Source organism: Hibiscus syriacus, unplaced genomic scaffold (genome assembly GCF_006381635.1).
Source record: "Hibiscus syriacus cultivar Baekdansim isolate YM2019G1 unplaced genomic scaffold, ASM638163v2 tig00111873_pilon, whole genome shotgun sequence".
Taxonomy (NCBI): domain Eukaryota; kingdom Viridiplantae; phylum Streptophyta; class Magnoliopsida; order Malvales; family Malvaceae; genus Hibiscus; species Hibiscus syriacus.
Genome location: NW_024063206.1, coordinates 140,521 through 160,151, shown reverse-complemented (window position 1 = coordinate 160,151; position 19,631 = coordinate 140,521). Strand labels below are relative to the sequence as shown.

The 19,631-nt window shown below is 36.1% G+C and overlaps 1 protein-coding gene across 1 annotated transcript; it reads left to right on the top strand.

The window, feature by feature from the left end:
• Positions 1–14,750: 14,750 nt before the first annotated feature.
• On the top strand, positions 14,751–17,086 carry LOC120172624. The gene has a single exon (XM_039180037.1). The coding sequence runs from the start codon at positions 14,942–14,944 to the stop codon at positions 16,862–16,864; it is 1,923 nt and encodes a 640-aa protein (XP_039035968.1). The 5' UTR covers positions 14,751–14,941; the 3' UTR covers positions 16,865–17,086.
• The last annotated feature ends 2,545 nt before the right edge of the window (positions 17,087–19,631 follow it).

The window sequence follows — 19,631 nt, the reverse complement described above, 5'->3', positions numbered from 1 at the left end:
GATGTCAAAAATATATTTAAGAATACAAATACTAATAAAAAATATTACATTCGAATATTTTAATACAAAACCATTGATGATAGTGTCAACATCAATGCTTTACAACATATTTTTCTCAATACATAACATAACATTTGAAAATGAAAGAACGATTTTTTCTAAAATTTGAAAATATATAAAATTAAAAGAAAGAATTTGAAAACATGATCTACCTATAATTTTAAGAATAATCTTCAATATTATTCAAGCATCATAATTGATAACAAACAATTGTGATTTTACGTGTGATACAAATATGATAAATTAAAAAATGAGAATAATAATTTTCAGATGAATCGTGAAACATGAAAGAGAAATAATATACTAATTATACTTAAAAAAATTTCTCTCATTAAGTTTTGAAAAAAATAATGTTAATAATTTTTTTCATTGATATGAAAAATCGAGAAAGATATTTGGTGAATTGATAGTGGGAATTTAGAAAGACCAAAATTAAAGAGTTCAAATGATTTTTTTTTTTAATTTTGAGAAAGAAATATTAAATTAGAATTTTATGAAAGAATAGTTTATTAACGTTAATATAAAATTCAATAAAGATAATTGACACCTTAATAAATTCATGGGCCCCATTATTTTATTGAATAAATTATGTATTTAGTACATAAATTACTAGTTTTGATATGTTTTAATACATAAATGTTTATTTTTTTTTTCAAAATAATACGTAAAGTTTAGTTTTTTTTTATTTTAGTACCCGCCGTTAAAAACTTTAATTTTTTTATTTCATTTTAGTAATCATTCAAAATTTAACATTAATTTTTCTTTTTTTTTTGTTGAAATTTTAGGTAATAAAAAAACCAAAATTGATAGTTATATACTAAACGCGTTAAGTTTTTGACGACGGGTACTAAAATGAAATTAAAACTAAAAGTTATATATGATTTTAAAAAAAATTAAAAATTTAGATACTAAAATGGATCAAAACTGATAGTATATGTACTAAATGTGTATATTACTCTATTTTATTTTACAATCTTTTAATTTATTATAAAAAAAAAATTATACTAAAAAAATTATTTTGTAGGCCCAGGGCCGGCCTTGCATGCAAGGAGAGAGGGAAGGAGGCCGGTCGCGGAGAGAAGAAAGAAAAAGGGATGAGTTGTATGTTTGTATTTTTGGATAAATTTCGTTTAGGCCCTCCCCATTTCTTCTCAATTTATGTTTAGGTCACTTATTTTAGGAGCTAATCGCCCATTAGTCCTTCCATTTTTAGCGTTGCTTTACGTTTTGGTCACTATAAGTTAAAATCACTTAAAAGCCCATGTATTTTTGTCTTTTTGCACTCCAGTCACTCAATTTTTTATTTATTTCGAATATGCATGCAAATTTTATTAACTTTTAATTTGGTCATTATTCTGATATGTTATTTATTTCAAGTTAACTACTGACTTTTATTTTATTGCATTCTAACCATTGTTTATTTATGTATTTATTTTATTTGATTCGACCTTATGGTGACCCGATCCAGAGTATGATCCGCATTATTATGGTTTAGACTCTGCTAACCGCTAATTTTTCTAACAACTAACCTTTTCTAACCGCTAGTTACTAATTGTTAACCTTTTATTTATTTGTTTGTCTTATTTCATGTTCGAACCATGTACGACCTTACGACAATTCACCACGGGGTATGACTCACATCATTTACGGTACGGGATACATAATAAAAACTCGATATTAACATTTTATTTTTATTTCATTTTATTTCTGCTATTTAACTTTATGCAATTTTAAATTTATATTTTTTTATTTTCTTTATTTAATTTCAATATTTACATTTTACTTACTTTAATATTCTAATCGTTTATTTATGTTTCTTTATTTTTCATTACTTTAATTTTATTCGTTTAATTATTGTGCTTTATTATATGCTTATTTTACTTCTATAATTTAATTTGTACTTAGTTAGATTTTATTTCCTTACATTTTTACCATGTATGGATATTATATATTTATTCGCATCATTTATGTATGTATATGTTCTTCGCTCTTGGGAATTGGTTTCGAACTATTATACAAAATATTTGTTTCATTCATTTTTAACGTTTTTTTATTCTAATATTTTCAAGAACACTTGTTTGTAGAATGGGCGTGGAAAGCACTGCTTGGTCGAAGTAGTGCGATCCGATACGACATTCAAACAAAATAAGAACTTGAAATAAATCGAAGTTATTTTTAGAGTGCTAATTAATTTGTTTTTATTCAAACGACGCAAGGCATGTTTTTTAATAATGTATTTTAGAAGATTATCGATAGTTTATTTATATTCGATTCGGGTTTTCTGATAACATTGGTGAGGGGGAATATTTTTTGTATAAAGGAGAAATAGATGAGATAACCTTCCTATAGGATGCAAATCTCGTGATTTCTTCTCGAATTAAGGAATGTTTCCTAACAAATAATTCAAAGCAAATTAATTAAACTTCAATAAATGGATCTTACTTTAAATATCGATTCGATTCATCATTTCCACTACTACGACAACGTGTAAGTGATTTAAGTACCAATTTTGGGCGTTGTGGGGGTGCTTATCCTTCCCCATTCGTAACCAACTTTCAAACCCGTAAAATTGAGTTTATGGTAAATGCAGACCAAATTTTGTCTAAAAACGATTTTTCTTAAAATTGTTTTTAAAAGACATTTTTAGGTATTCGACCTACCTAGCTCAAAGGTCGATGGTGGATCCCTTTCAAATTAATCTATGGAGGATTCGATGAAGTGGTCCTAATAACTTGACAACACATTGAGAATATAATCAAGAAGCTGAAATCAGTACAGTGGGAGCTTGTTCATCTGGTGGTAGGGTTGAGCCTTCCAGGATGTTCTGAGAAAAAAGTCCCCATATCCTGAGTTTTATGATGTTGAAGCCGTGTGTAGTTACCACATAAGAAGCTCCAGACATTCCGCTGAAAACTGTTAAGCACTAAAGCGCAAGATCCAGAACCTGATAGATTCATGGGCATTGACAATCGAAGAAGGATGGGGGCATTGCATCTACCATTTGCATTGAGAGCCTTGTTTTGTTTGAACTCATTTTTATTTTGTCTTTCATATTTTCTTAATCTTTTAATGATTGAACTTATGCTCCTTCTGAGGTTGAATAATTGAACGAGTTTTAATCTTTAGTTCTTCGAATATCAAATGAATTACAGATTCTCTTAATTCTTCAAGAATTATAGATTTTCGATATATGGCAAGATTAGACCTTTCTTATACCATCCAAAATCCAAAATAAAATCTCTCGATTTTTTACCCGAAATAATTCATGATCACTACCAAAAGACCAAATTTTGAAATTACCTTTGTTTTAGACTTTGAAACATTGCTTTATTTTTTCGAGACACAATAAGTCATACCCTTACATTTCGTTGAGCTAATAAAATCACACCATCGTCTTCTTATGCGCAAAACCAACATTTTTTCTACCAATAAAACCTAAGGGTATTGAGTACAAGATGTTCACTTGAATGTAAACCTTATTCTAAGAAGACAATGTGGGGCATCTCACATTAATTTTATGAAGTTGAGATTGAACAATTGAGACATGCTGGGAGCGAAAAGCAAAAAAAATTAATTCAAAATAATTATATCATGCATTAATTACATTGTTTTCAAGTGAATAAAAATTAATTATGAAATGATGAACAACATTCTTTCATTATCCCTTCACAAAAGGAGAAAATATATCCATTGTGTCCCCATTTGAGCCTGAATTTTTTTTTTCTTCTGATTCAACCCTAACCAAGGATCACCCTACACACTGGGGGGCAAGGTGGAGGAAATCTGCTCGCATGAGTGAAGACATTGATTCAGATGAGATACCAAAAGGTGAACCAAATGCCAAGTGCAAAGATCAAATCAAAGCATAGAGAAAAGCAAAGAAAAAGAAATAAAGAGAAGAAAAACAAAGAAAAAAAAGATAAGAAGCACATGCAAAGATTCCCTCGAGTCAAATGATGCATCAAGCCTCAAACCATAAGATTGATCAAGCACCATTCCAAAATCAGTTCACCAGAATATCATAGAACATCCATTGAAAATAAGGGACTCATACGAGCAGATCCAAATTGAGCAAGACAAGATTGAAGGCATCAAAATGAATTGATCCTTGGTTCAATCACCCTTAAACACTTGTTTAGGCCTTTTACCCCTTTCTTTCATAACCATTAACTATAGCCTATGTTATTTGCCTAAAAAGTCCCTTCTAATCATACATGGATTTCTAAGCAGAAAAGACTATCTTCAGATTTCATCCCGCCCATCAGGATTAATCTTTTATTTGCATAATGTTTTCTAAAATCTTTAATGCATGATAGATGAAAATGAATAACAAAGGGGGGTTCAAAACGTAAAATCTGAATAACGTCTTGAAATCAAATGAGGATTCAAGTTGAAAACCTAAAAAGGTGGCTCGAAAATAAAAAACTGTGCAGCTGTTGCATAAAAGGTGATCGCAAAAATCCCCTGATAAGGCATCCCACAACCCGAATGAGATCATGAGAGCTGGGAGTCAGAGAACACTTCCAATAGATGAGTACCAAAGCTACTCCATCATATCAGTGAACATCCAAGAAATAAGAATGCCAAATCTTTAACAAAAAAACAACTTGAGACATTTTATTCTCTCCTTACTTAACCATACCTCAAAGATAGCAATACTCTTGACATTTTTCAAATGACTATAATTTATTTTGAAGGATTAAAAGTGTAATTAATTCTTTGATATACAATGAACTCTTGTTTTATGATTTGTGTCAATTGTGAAACCTAGAAAGGGGCAATATTTACAAAATCTTTGATTAAACTTTTTTCAAAACTCTTTCAATTGATACTTTTAGACTTTTGAAAGTGAAAGAAGAAGAAAAACATTTTCAAACAAGACAATCTCTCTGGAGTGGATCTTGGTTATTGACATGTGACTCTCAAATACAAAGCTCATGCTTAGAATCATTGTTGAAGCAAGAAAGGATGAATGTTGAGGTAACTTTGGAGATTTAACATAGAATATTGGGGCATCTTTGGGGATTCAATATCCTGAAGTGAACGATCAGATCTTCTGAAGGCCTTTCCTCTACCAGCAGAAACAAGCAGACTATCGGTATCCTTTGATTGTTTCTCTCGAAACAAAGGGTCGCCTCACTTGAGACAAGTTTTCTTAAAAACAAATTTTGTCTCGCTTGAGACAGTTTTCGCTAAAAATAAATTGTCTCACTTAAGACAATTTCTCTCAAAAAAATTTTTGTCTCGCTTGAGACATATTTCCTTGGAGATACAAATTTCAAGTTTGTTTCACTTGAAACAAAGTTGATCTCACTTGAGATTGTTTTTCTCAAAACAAACTTTGTCTCACTTGAGACAGTCTTTCTTAAGACAAACTTTGAAATTGTTTCTCTTGAAACAAAATTTTGTCTCTCTTGAGACAATTTCTTTTGAAGAAAAAAATCTTTGAGTATGTTTCCTTTTAAACAAAGTTTAGTCTCTCTTGAGACAGTTTCTCTTGAAACACCTATCTTTGAGTCGTTTCCCTTGAGATAGTTTCTCATGAAACACCAATCTTTGAGATCGTTTCCCTTGAAACAAATTTTGTCTCTCTTGAGACAGCTTCTCTTGAAGCATCATCTGTGAGTTAGTTTCTCTTGAAACCATTATCCCTAAAGATGGTCTGCCATCCTCATTGCATAAGAATTGTATCATCCCCCGACCAGACCTCCTCATCATGTAGGAGTCGTATCACCCTTAGATAACCAGTCGTCCTCATCACGTAGGAATCGTGTTATCATCCCTAAAGATGGTATGCCATCCTCATCACATAGGAACCGTGTCATCCACCGACTAGACCTCCTCATCACGTAGGAGTCGTGTCACCCCCAACCGTCCTCATCGCATAGGAACCGTGCTATCACTACCCTAAAGATGGCATGCCATCCTCATCGCGTAAGAACCGTGTCATCCACCGACCAGATCTCCTCATCACGTAGGAGTCGTGTCATCCTTAGACGACAAGAACTCTTCATCACGTATGAGCAGTGTCGTCCCCACGAACAAACATATCAAATTTCCAAAAAAAATAATAAATAGTATTATTATTATTGTTATTGTTATTATTATTATTAATACAAAATTTACATTTTGTAGGCCCGTAAATGAAACCCATTACAAGAAACCCAATGCACAACCCACGTGGAAAATCCATCAGGTTTCTGCTTCAGCTCTAACAGCCCATCAGGACCCAACTGACCCAGATTGACTCGATTTCCTCAACGAGAAGGAACAGAGTCGTCTTCAACAAACAATCTATTTGAAAGCGACCATATCTCTTCAAAATGAATGAGCAGTGTCGTCTTCAGTATCAAATTATCGCCAGATTGACCTGACATCCTCAACATGAAGGAACAATGTCATTTTTAAATCATCTATTTTTCAGACAAAGAATTGGAGCTTCATATGTAAAGAAAACATCATAGCTAGACAAAATTAGGCTATTATTTTGTCTTTGCTTGGTCGTTGTTTGCACAACAGACAAGCAAAGGGGGGCAGTTGTAATGCCCTAATTTTGTATAAGGACCAAACTCATAATATTACTATTTGTACTATTGGTAGGGGCTTTAAAAACCAATCAAAAAGCATATTTCGACCCCTTTTGTAAACCAGATTGAAAGCAAACAAAAAACCAGAGGGTTCTCTCTCCCTCATGTTTTATTTTTGTTTCTTTTTATCTTTTTACTCTATTTCTCCTGTTGTTTGGGGTTCTCATCGGAGGGTCACTGTCGAGGCCGGTTATGGAGCTTGGTTAAGCTCTAGTCGAAAGAGAAGGGAGTTGAAGAGAAAGGAAAGGGGGTGTTTGCTCCTTTAGATCCTTGGGTTGGGGATCATCGGTCGTTTGAATGTCGGTCAGGGTGAGAAGTGGTCACTATGGAGGTGACCAGCGGGCGAGCGCGACGGCGACCATGGGTACATTTATGTTTCCTGGCTGTGCAAGGAGAGAGGGAAGACAGTCGGTCGCGTAGAGAAGAAAGAAAAGGGGATTGGTTGTCTGTTTGTATTTATTGGGTAAATTGCGTTTAGGCCCTCCCTATTTCTGCTCTATTTACGTTTATGTAACTTATTTTAGGGGCTAATCGCCTATTAGTCCTTCCAGTTTTAGTGTCACTTTATGTTTTGGTCATTATAGGGTAAAATCACTTATAAGCCCTTGTATTTTAGTCTTTTTACACTCCAGTCACTCAATTTTTTTTATTTATTTCAAATATGCATGCAAATTTTACTAACTTTTAATTTGGTTACTATTCTGATATGTTATTTAGTTCAAGTTAACTACTAACTTTTATTTTATTGCATTCTAACCATTGTTTATTTATTATATTTGATTCGACCTTGTGGTGACCCGATCTGGGGTATGATCTGCATTATTATGGTTCAGACTCTGCTAACCGCTAATTTTTCTAACAACTAACCTTTCTAACTGCTAGTTAATAATTGTTAACCTTTTTATTTATTTGTTTGTTTTATTTCATGTTCGAACCATGTACGACCTTGCGACAATTCGCCCTGGGGTATGACTCGCATCATTTACGGTACGAGATACATAATAAAACTCGATATTAACAATTTATTTTTATTCCATTTTATTTCTGCAATTTAACTTTATGCACTTTTAAATTTATTTTTTGTTTCTTTATTTAATTTCAATATTTACGTTTTATTTGCTTTAATATTCTAATAGTTTATTTAGGTCTCTTTATTTTTCATTACTTTAATTTTATTCGTTTAATTATTGTGCTTTATTATATGTTTATTTTACTTCTATAATTTAATTTTTGCTTAGTTAGATTTTATTTTCTTACATTTTTACTATGTATAGATATTATATATTTATTCGTATCATTTATTTATGTGTATGTTCTTTGCTCTTGGAAATTGGTTTCGAACAATTATACAAAAGGCGTGGAAAGCACTGCTTGGTCGAAGTAGTGCGATCCGATACGACATTCGAACGAAATAGGAACTTGAAATAAATCGAAGTTATTTTTAGAGTGCTAATTAATTTGTTTTTATTCAACCGACGCAAGGCATGTTTTTTAATAATGTATTTTAGGCGATTATCGATAGTTTATTTATATTCGATTTGGGTTTTCTGATAACATTGGTGGGGGAATATTTTTTGTATAAAGGAGAAATAGACGAGATAGCCTTCCCATTGGAGGATGTGCAAATCTCATGATTTTTTTTGGAATTAAGGAATGTTCCCTAACAAATAATTCAAAGCAAATTAATTAAACTTCAATAAATGGATCTTATTTTAAATATGATTCGATTCATCATTTCCACTAATACGACAACGTGTAAGCGATTTAAGTACTAATTTTGGGCACTGTGGGGGTGTTTTCCTTCTCTATGCGTAACCAACTCCCGAACCCGTAAAATTGAGTTTCTAGTAAACTCAGACCAAATTTTCTAAAAAACGAAATTATTTTTAAAAGACGATTTTAGGTATTTGACATACCTAGCTCAAAGGTCAATGAAGACTCCTTTTCAAATTAATTCAAATCAATTCATAAATCTCAAAATTTTCAAAATAAAAGCCATAATCTTTTCTTTTTTTTAAACTTAATTGTTTCAAAAAAAAATTGTTATGACAGAAACTGTACCAACTTGTTTGGTAGAAGCTAGAGAGCCACACCCCATCATTCGAACGGAGGACACTGCTAATGGAACAAACCCCAGACATGTCCGCTGCTGCATCTGTGTTAAGACAATACCAAGTGGTCGGAGGCGGTTTCACATTACCAGAACATAATGACAAGACACGGGGCAATAGGGAGAGGATGAGCAGACGCAAAATGAATAGTCCAAGATAGAGTACGGCGAAACGCCTGATCCATGGCCAGACAGAGTCTGTGAAAATAAAGGAGTTCCTACGATTCCAAGCATGCCAAAGGAAGGTAGTGAAGAAGATTTTCCAGGTGGTGGTCGAATCTGGGGTAATATCTTGACAAATCAGATTTGTCTGAATCCAACCGTCGAGTCGTTTAAAAACCAATGAGAAACAGGGGGAGGAATAATGCTCTCCCAAAAGGTTTTCACAACATGGAAGTCGCGTAAGGCATGGAGAGTATTCTCAGGATGGATACCACATAAAGAACAAGTAGGATCAGGAGATAAACCACGATGATGTCGCTCTTGATTCGTCATGATGCGATCTCGTAAAACTCCACAAGAAGCTTCAAATGCGTTACGGGACAAGTAACGACCAAATAATTTTCCACAAAGGGTTAATAGCATCCAATTGACGTTCAACAAGTTTATTATAAGCAACACTAACAGTGAACCTATGTAAACTGTCCCATTTCCAAGCAATGCGATCCTCACCAGACTGAATAGTTGGCGGCTTGACACCTAGGATATGAAGAATAATATTTTGATGGGAAGGAAGGTCTTGAGCTTATCAATGTCCCAGTAACCATTGCAATCAGTCATGTGGAAACCATGATCAAGATGGTGATTTTGAGAATGCACAGTATAGTCACAAAAGGGGATTGAGGACAAAGGAAGACATACGATACTTCTGCCTGAGGGCTTAAACCCAGAGAACATTCTGACCGAAAGCAAGAGGGTGAATGTCGAGTCCTCCTCGGTTAAGAGGCTGACAAATTATGGACCAGTTGAAAAGGGAGGGCCTCTCAGGAAGAGCTATTGATCCCCATATAAATTGTCCGATGATTTTATCAAATTTCATTGCAAAAACCTATCGAGAGACGAGTAGTTTGCATAAAATAAACTGGGATAGCAGCCAGAACAGATTTAGCGAGTGTAATTCGACCCGCCAAGGATAAGGTTTGAGTAGCCCAACCATTGAAACAAAATTTTATTTTATCAAGGATGAATTCATAATTTGTGCAGCAAACTCTTCTGTGTATCATGGGAACACTGAAATACTTACCAAGGGAATCAACTTGCTGAAAACCCAAAAAAGAACAAATAGACTGTTGTAACTCCGGATTGCTATTGGGAGAAAAGTAGATATGCGTCTAACAAGAATTAACCTTGTGACCAGAAGAAGAGCCAAATTTCGTGAGGGTTGATGCATAGAGAATAAGGTGATCGATGAAGAACAAATGAGATAACAAAATTCCATTGCCAACCAGATAAAAAGGCTTCCAAGATCCGGAAGAGACCAAATTGTGGATTTGATGACCAAGTCTTTCCGTTATGAGAACAAACATATATGAAGAGAGGGGGTCGCCTTGACGAAGACCCCGCTCAGGACAGAAGATAGGGGTGAGAGAGTCATTCCATTGGATCTGCATGGAAGAAGAAGAAATATATCTCATGATAGTCTGGACAAGTCTGGTGGGGAGAGTAGCAACAAGAAGGGTATCCTAGATAAAATCCCATTTGATATTTTCAAAAGTTTTCTCGTGATCCATTTTGATGGCAATCCATCCTTGCTGCATTTTCTTGTTACGCGTGTAATAATTTCCTGGTTAAGGATTATATTCTCTGTAATAGATCTTCCCGCAACAAAGCTAGTCTGGACCAGGTGGATTAAGCAAGGCATAATTGACCTAAGTCTCCTGACGATGATTTTAGTGATGCGCTTATAGAGGACAGAGCAAATACTAATTGGCTTAAAATCTGCCACTGTTTTGAGGAAACTTGACTTTGGGAATTAGCACAATGGTAGTACGGTTGATGGAGGCTTTGATTGGGCCACCACTGAAGACCGACTTTATCATTTTACAGACCTTAGTGCAATCAAGACGTCATTTCTTCTTGAAGAATTTCGCATGGAGCCCATCAATCCTTGGAACCTTTTGAGGAGCCATATTAAAGAGGGTTGCTTGAATTTCCGCCTCATCAGGAACAAAAGCTAAGGTTCTAGAGTTAGCCTCATCAATGACAGAGAATGCACCAGTAAGAGGGAAGGAGACGCTAGGACCAATAGTGTCAGGATAAAGTGCATGAAAGTAATGGGCAACTTCGGCTTACAGAATGGTATCGTCTTGACACCATTCATTGTTTGTAAGTTTAAAAAGAAGAGATATAGCTCTTAGCTTTGAGATGCATAGCTTTCCAGTGAAAATATTGGGTGTTTCTATCATCATGAGAGATCCAGTTAGATCGAGACTTTTGTTTCCAAATGAGCTCCTTATGGTCAAGCAAAGACTCCTATACAACTTGGAGGTCAAATTCAGCTGACGAAGAGAAATCAAGTGGTGCATCGCAAGGGCCTTCTGAACACCTCTACGGTGAGCCATGGCGGCATGCTTTTTGGCGCCAATAAAACCAAAGACCAAAGAATTCCAAGTGGAAGCGGTAGAAGTAAAATTAGGGACCGTGTCAGAAAGGCTCTGCGTCGGCTTCTAGGTTTCAAAAACCATTCTGTCGAAATCATCATACGACAGCAAGACAGAAAAATATCGAAATTGGTGAGGGACGGAGTGCGTAGGAGGTTGTTCTGAGTGACAAAGAGCGGTTGATGATCAAAGAGGACCCGTAATAAGTGATGGACAGCCGCATTAGGAAAATACTCATCACAGTAACTATTACAGATGGCACGATCAAGACGGGCATAAGCATGTCCTCGATTCCAAGTAAAATCCAGACCTTGAAAGTCGATATCGCAAAGACCAGAATCGAAGACAAACTCTTGAAAAAATTCGCTTGGCTTTGAGGAGTGGGCACAGTTTTTTTTCGATCAGAAACATGGAGAGTGGCATTGTAGTCCCCCAATAGGATCCAAGGACAACAAATAGAGGCGCAAGAGACCCAAGGTGATCTTAAAGATGTTTAGGACGCACGACATTGGGGCTACCATACACAAGAGTAGCAAGAGGGGTAGAACCAGAACATTTGCAACGAAGCCGAAAGCGTACAAACTGAAAATGATTATCCAAAACTGTAATATGAACATAATTGTACCAGCAAAGCCAAATACCGCCAGAGAACCCCAACACTTCAATTCTGTGAGAATTAGGAAAACTAAAGGAGGCAATGACAAAATCAACTTTAAGGCCGCATATTCTTGGCTCAATAAACCCAATACATTAGGAGCATCATCAAGAATAAGTTGTATAGCAGTAGTGATGAATTTAAGATCACTAAACATTAAAAAAATTAAAAATAAGGCAGGCAATACTGATGCATTAAAAGGCCATCGACGAGGCTTCATTCCCATCCGGAGGGGAGAATATGGCTCTGCTCAGAGGAACGTTGGAAGACAACAAGTAATGCATGGGAATCAACAGGTATGGGGACGTTAAGCTGCTGCAAAGCACTACTATTATCCGGAGGCTTGGGTGGAGTGACTTAGTGAGTGTACGAGGGAGTAGCTTGATGAGGAACCATGACATTCGGATCACAATTCGCAAAAAAACACCAGGGGTGTGTGTATCGAGGGATTTAGAATAGGGCCTTGCTTAGCAGAAGTGTTAGCATTGGATACCCGATTAACATCCGCTGATCAACGGGTGGATGTCTGAGGAGCTACCGAAGGAAAAGGTTAGAGCCGAACATATATGGATTTACAAATGAGAGCAGTTCCTTTTGATTTAGAATGCTCAAAATTAGCAATGGATTTACCCATGTTATGATTAGGAGTGACTTTTGAGGGAGCCTGCCGAGAGTTGTGTCTGGAAGAGTCAACATTCCCCGGTGGTCGGGACTTGGGTTGGTCAAGGTTTTCATATGAGTATAGGGTTGAAACGGGAACCATTGTTGAGGTTTCCAGGGGCATCTTGTCCAGAAGTAGTCTGTTTACCAAGCTTTTTACGTTGCTTTCTAGTCACCAACATCCAAGGGCCAAAGGGAGAATTTTCTTGGGCAGGCGGGGGAGGGGTAGGCTCTTCCACTTGAACTGTCGTAGTAGAGGACAAGTAGTTATCTTTGATGTGGTCATATTTACCACACTCGAAGCAAATTGAAGGTGAAGCTTCATACTCAACAATTTGCAGACGACCATTAATTATGATTTTAGAGACATGTGGCTTACCCAGATCAACGAACGACCATACGAGTGAAGCGTCCCCATCGTTCATATTTCGTTTGGAAGTCGATCTTTATCACCGAGCCAACGCAGTCACCAACTTCGGTAATTAAACTTCTTTTGTATAGAGTGAGAGGGAGGCTAGGAAGACGGATCAAAGTAGTGACTTTATTAGGATGCGGCTGTAAGGCAGAGAAATCGACCGTCCACGGTTCGAGCATCAAATAATGTAAAAAAAAAAATCATCCATGCCCCGTCTGAGATTGCTTTCAGGAAATCAGATTGCGTATGAAAGGTGATTAAGAAATAATCATTCTCGATATCCATTACACAGATCGACTGAGAGGGTTTCAAGAGGTCCTAGATTTTATTTCCTTAGGCGTATATCCTATCTTCCTTCATAGCAGTTTAGCCACTGCTGTTTGGTGCAGACTTTTAGTCGCTAGATTTTGGAAGCGTTCCGAGAACTCAATAGAAACGGTACCGTCAATAAGGCTTCGGGTAACGTCTCCTTCAAGGAGTTCAATTTCCTCTTCGTCAATGATGGGTTCGTCTGGGGTTGGAACGCTACTACCAACAAAAGTTTCTTTATATGATGGCGCTGGAGGCTGGGGATCCACAGGCTGATCAGAGCTAATCACAACCTCTTCCATAACAACGATATTAGGATTTACCATAGGATCATGTGGCTAGTTATTTGGCGAGATCTCATCTTCGAATGAACAATATCAGCGTCCATATCAGATGGACAATCCATGCGAGGGTCATCCCCAATGTGTCGCGGTTTCTTGATGCACCGACCATCGCCAGATGACGGCTCTATCAGGTTGCGAGGGTTGGAGAGGCTTTCCGAGACAGAGGATGGTTTTAAACTTTATTTAAAAAGATAATGTGTTAGATTTATGAGTTATTTTGTGTTATGTTTTTTTAAAGCTTAGAGATAATTTAATCAAACTTATTGGTCTTAAGGGTTAGTCTAGTCGAAAGAAAAGCTTAAGATTCAATTGTAACGAAACTTGATAAGTTCAGAGGTTAATTTGATCTAATTTATCAAGTTCGTGGGTTATTTCAATAGGAAAATGTCAACTGGGCAACTTGACCAAAGTTGTCAAGTCGAAGGGGTGATTGACGTTTTAAGTCTTACGAGAATTGTGAAAATAGATCAAAGAACTTTAACTAGCTTGCACTAAGGCTCAATATGAAAATTGGTCCTTTACATATACTCAAATTTTCATTTTAGTCCTAAACAATTTTTTGTCACAAATGATGTGATTTAAATTGGAAATATACATAAATACATGCACACACGCTTTTAAAGTTCTGTCATTTTCTCTCTTAAATAAATAATTATTTAATTAGCTTATTTTTATTCTTAAATGAAACGAAAAAATAATTTTAATTTGATGTTCAATTTTATTTATAATTTAAATTAAATATTAATTTAATTAAAAATATGATAATTATATAATTTAATTTAGTGATTAAATATTTGATCTTACAAATTTTCTTTTAAAAAAGAAGTGACATGCTCGGTGACCACAATAAAAAAAATTAACTTTAATGATATTTTTGTAAAATAAACAGTTCAGTGACGAAAAGTAAGAAATAGACAATATATTGATGACTAATAATGTTATTTACTCCTAAATATAATTAATCAATTAATCCCAACTAGTAGAGATGCCTAATCTGATGGACATGGCAGCAGCGCTGTAAAGTCTCATCTCCCTTCTTTCCATTTCTCTGCAAATGAAATCACCTCCACCTGCCGGCTGAAGCTCCCACGGCTGCGATTCTTATCAATCACCGCCAATCCCGCCGTCGATCCTCTCTGAACTTCTGTCGGATCCGGATCCGGATCCATAGGTCTCGCCGCTTCATCCATACAAAACCAATATGTCGTGCTTGGCCCTCTCTCTCCAACCTGCCAACGGATCCGACATCCTTCTTCAAACCCGAGAGTGGTTCCCTCCTGCCCGTGCCCTAATTGCCCTCCATGCCTTCCGACAAACCCGTTTTGCCTTCTCCAACAAGTCCCCTTCCTCCACCGCCGCCGCTACCTCCTCCTCCTCTGATCCTAGTTCTGCCACTGAATCCATCGGCGACGACCCGCTCTCCGCCTCCAGTGGCCAACTAATCGTCGGAGTGGAAAGTAAGTATCGTGTTGTTTACCGTCTCGTAAACTCTATCTACGTCCTCGGAATCACTACCGCTGATCATGACAATTCGATCAACGTATTTGAGTGCATCAACATCGTTAATCAAGCAGTTAGTGTCATCGTCACGGCCTGCCGTGGAGTTGATGTCACCCCAGAAAAGCTCGCCCGGAAATACGCCGAGGTTTACATGGCTCTCGACATCGTCCTACGTGGAGTCAGCAACATCCGTCTTGCTGCCATGCTTTCCTATATGCACGGCGAGGGGCTCGCCAAGATGGTCCATTCTGGACTCGACACTGAAGCCAAGATCCGTGGTGCTGACACATGGCCTGCCGTTGAGCTCCATTCCGCCGAACACCAATCCAACATTGAAGCCTTTTCGAATGCGAATTTCGAATTGCCTCCGGAAACTCTAGCGGCAGGCGATCAGAAAGCTTCAACTCTTGTACCTCAGAGTACACTCGAGCAAGACGAGAAAATGATTAAAGGAGAGGAATTAGAAGCAGAAAAAGATCCTTTTGCTGCGAGTGAGGCCATAAATAAGCAAGAAGATTTAGTTGGAGGGTTCAAAAAGGCAAAGGATCCATCAGCTAATGATTTAACATTGGCGTTGGCAGGATTAGAGGTGACTACATTGCCTCCTGCTGAAGCAACCCAGTCTACGGATATTACTGTTGAAGGGTTTGAGGGGAAATATGGAGGAATTGAGTTTGGCAGTGAACAGACTACACTTGGAGAAGCTTTTGAAGGGTTTAGTGATGCTTGGGGTGGAGGCTTGGATGCTTCTGAGTTTTTGGAAAATAAAAAGGTTAAGAAACAGGAAGGGCTTAGTGGGCTCGAACTTTTGCAAACTGGGGATAGTACTGCCCCTCCAAGTGCCGCCGTTACTGGTGCTGATGGTGGAAAGTCTCTTGAGAATCTTTTGGTGAAGACGATTGAGATGAAAGGTCCCGAAATGTATATTTCAGAAGAGATCAGTGCCGAGTTTAGGGAATCATTGCTGGGTAGGGTTGGATTAATGGGTGTGGTTTACTTGAAAACAATGCCCCCTAAAGTTTCGGGTGATAAAGATACTGAGTTTTCATTTCGTGTTGAAGGAACAAGTTCGGTTAAGAGGTTTGTTATGCAGAGTTCGCGGGTTAGTAGCCTAGGGAATGGAATGTTTCATGTTAGAACTGCCCCATCTGAGGAGCCTATACCTATATTGAAGTATAGTTTGTTACCTAGGCTGACACCATTGCCTTTGAGAGTTAGATTGATTAAGCGTCTTAGTGGGACATTACTTTCGGTGATGATACAGTATATTTCAAATCCCGAGTTACTTGCACCATTGACTGATGTAACTTTTGTTCTGAAATTGCCGGTTGATCCAACATTGTTAAAGGTTTCACCTAAAGCTGTGTTGAACAGATCAGAGAGAGAACTGAAGTGGCATGTGCCTGAAATTCCACTAAAGGGTACTCCTGGCAAGTTGAGGGCGAGGATGCCTTTGGATTCTGGTGACATTGATGAAGAACTAGAAGTTGTTGGTTATGTAAAATTTTCAGTGCAAGGAGCTACTTCATTATCTGGGGTCTGTCTGAAGCCTGCTTCTGAAGGTAAGACAGATTTTTATGAGGTGAATCATCGGTATCAGAGTGGGGTTTATATTTGCAATTGAACTCTGATAAGATTGTTATTTCCATAAAAAAAAATTTGTGGTTTTCTTTTAATATTCCTTTTTGAGGCGATATGTGATTTAGTCACTTTTTTTAGAATTACTGGATGTTGTGCTTGTAATCTAGAACAACTTATGTGAAAGCTTCTGTTTCTTATTGTTGACCATTAATTTTCCACTGGTGGCTTGTGAAATAATTATTGTATCAATTTGCATTTTGGATTCTCTTATGGAACACAATATATGCTTTCGGAACTGTTGGTAAGCTTGACTAGTTTCGATATTGTTACAAAACATTGTTCTTGTTTCTGGAGTGTATCTCGTCTTTATTTCTGGAATCCCTCATGTGTTCTTAACTTTCTGTCTCTGGTTTAATTTTGCCAGACATAAGTAGGTCATTATGGTTAAAAGCTAGAAGAATGGTGCTATTAGATTTAGTCCAAGTTCAAACTCTTCTTCTGTAGTGGGAGACAATGAGAATGTGTGTGTGACCTAGAACAATGGTTAAAAGCTATGTATTTTCTTTCAAATAATTGTGTTATGAAAGATGCAATTGAGATCAGCTAGAGTTTGGTGAGTAACTTGAGTTGAGAAACTATTATTCCCATGGAGATAACTTTCAAATAATTTTGTGATTTAGGGTTTTGTTCAATTTGCAGTAGCTATGAAATGGTGCAGCCTTTGCGTTTCTCTTAGACTAGAAGCTATATATTTTTAAGAGGTGCCCGGCAGATAATATGTCACCGTTCCTGCCATGATCACCTGAAGTGTGATATTTGGATGAATGGCAATAAATAAATGAACAGTTGGGGGATATTCATCAGAAGCTAGTTGTCTATGCACAGTTATTCATTATTGTCATTATGTGTTACGAATGACTTAGATTTTAAGTTAAATCCTAGCTAGATTTGCGCCTAGGGTTATGTAGGGGTGTAAATGAACCAAGTTTGAATTAACAATATGTTTGTTTGTTTATTTTTTAAGATGTTTATGTTCGGTTCGTGTTTATTTTTTTAAGGTGTTTGTGTTTATTGTTTAACGTTCGTGAATACATTCGTTTAACGTTTGTTTATATGTTCGTTTTATATACTCACGAAAAATGTTTATTCAGTGTTCAACATGTTCATTTGCACGCAATTATTGCTTAAACTCCTTAGGATTCATAGTTTAAAGGTCCGTTTGTTTCATGGAAAATATATTCTAAAAAATTAATTACATTTCATGAAAATCATTTTACGGTGTTTGGATGATGTTGTGTAATTTATTTTTTACTGGTTGCTAATTTTTTTTAAAATTTCTTTATTATAAACATCAACTACAATGAATAATATTATTTATTAACAAAATAATAATATTATTTTTAAAATATTAGAATAATTTATTTAATATCATTTATGTCAATATTATTATTAAAATATTATATCTACAATTTTATAAAAAATATTACGATTATTATATTTTAATAAAATACATTTATTATAAATTATATTAATTATTTAAAATGAGAATAATATATTAGTAATTACATTAATTATTTATTAAAATTATAATATTGTTAAAATATTATAAATAATAATATTAAATTAAAAATAATATATTATACTTTAAATAGTATATATTAAATATTCAACAATTCAATAATATTATTTTTATGAAAATAATAAATAATCTTAATTTTATTAATAATTTATTATATATTATTAAAATAAAAGTATAATATTACAACAACAACAACAACAAAACTCTGATTCCTATATGCAATGGGGTAAGGGGGAGGTAGGGTAATAGGTTGACCCTAACGCCAGGTTGAGAGCAGCTTCCGTGGAAGACCTCCGGCAGTCAGAAAATTAAAAATAAAGATAAGATGCAAATGCGTGTATAAATAAATAAATAAATACATAAATGAACAGTCTTCATATGCAGTCTTGATATGTGTGTCTGTAATGGGGAGTAATTCCTGTAAATAATTCCCTGCAAATAATTTTCTACATAGAAATCTCTACATATAGACTGAAAATGTAAGACCACGCTAAATTTAAAAAGAGGAAACATGAATAGAAATGATACACAGAAGTTAATAATAGCAAGCTAAGAGAAGGAATAAATTCAAATGAGTTAATTCTTAAACTAAGGCAGTACTACTCCGATACCCTAGTTCTAAGCCTTCATACATTTCAATGACAGAAACATGTATAAAGTAGAAGTCATGGAAAGTACTACAAAGACATTAAAAAGAAGACAGAGATGTTACACCCTATGGCTGTGAACCGCACTACTCAACTACCCTGGTCTTAAGTCTCCATACTTTCCTATCGGAGGTCATGTCCTCGGTAAGGGCTAATTCCTTCAAATCAGATCTCAAGCAGTCTTCCCACTTCCGTCTTGGTCGTCCTCTCCTTCTGACACCGTCGACTGTAATCGACTCTACCCTCCTGACCGCATCCGACGGTTGTCGCCTAAGGACATGCCCAAACCACCGTAGTCTTCCCTCTCTCAATTTTTCGGATACAACACCACCCCCAAGTACATCCTAATAGCAGAGTTAGGTGTCATGTCCCACAGAGTCCTACCACATGTCCATCGAAGCATTCTCATTTCTGCGGCCTCCATCCTCCTTACGTGATCCTTCTTGATTGCCCAACATTCTGATCCATACAGCAGCGCTGGTCTTATTGCCATTCTATAAAATTTTCCCTTTAGTTTTAGAGGCACCTTCTTGTCACACAAAACTCCAGTAGCAGCCCTCCACTTTAGCCATCCCGCCTTTATA

Bases quoted from the DNA above. Each gene is read 5' to 3' on its own strand.
- LOC120172624 (XM_039180037.1), top strand. From the start codon at position 14,942: ATGTCGTGCTTGGCCCTCTCTCTCCAACCTGCCAACGGATCCGACATC.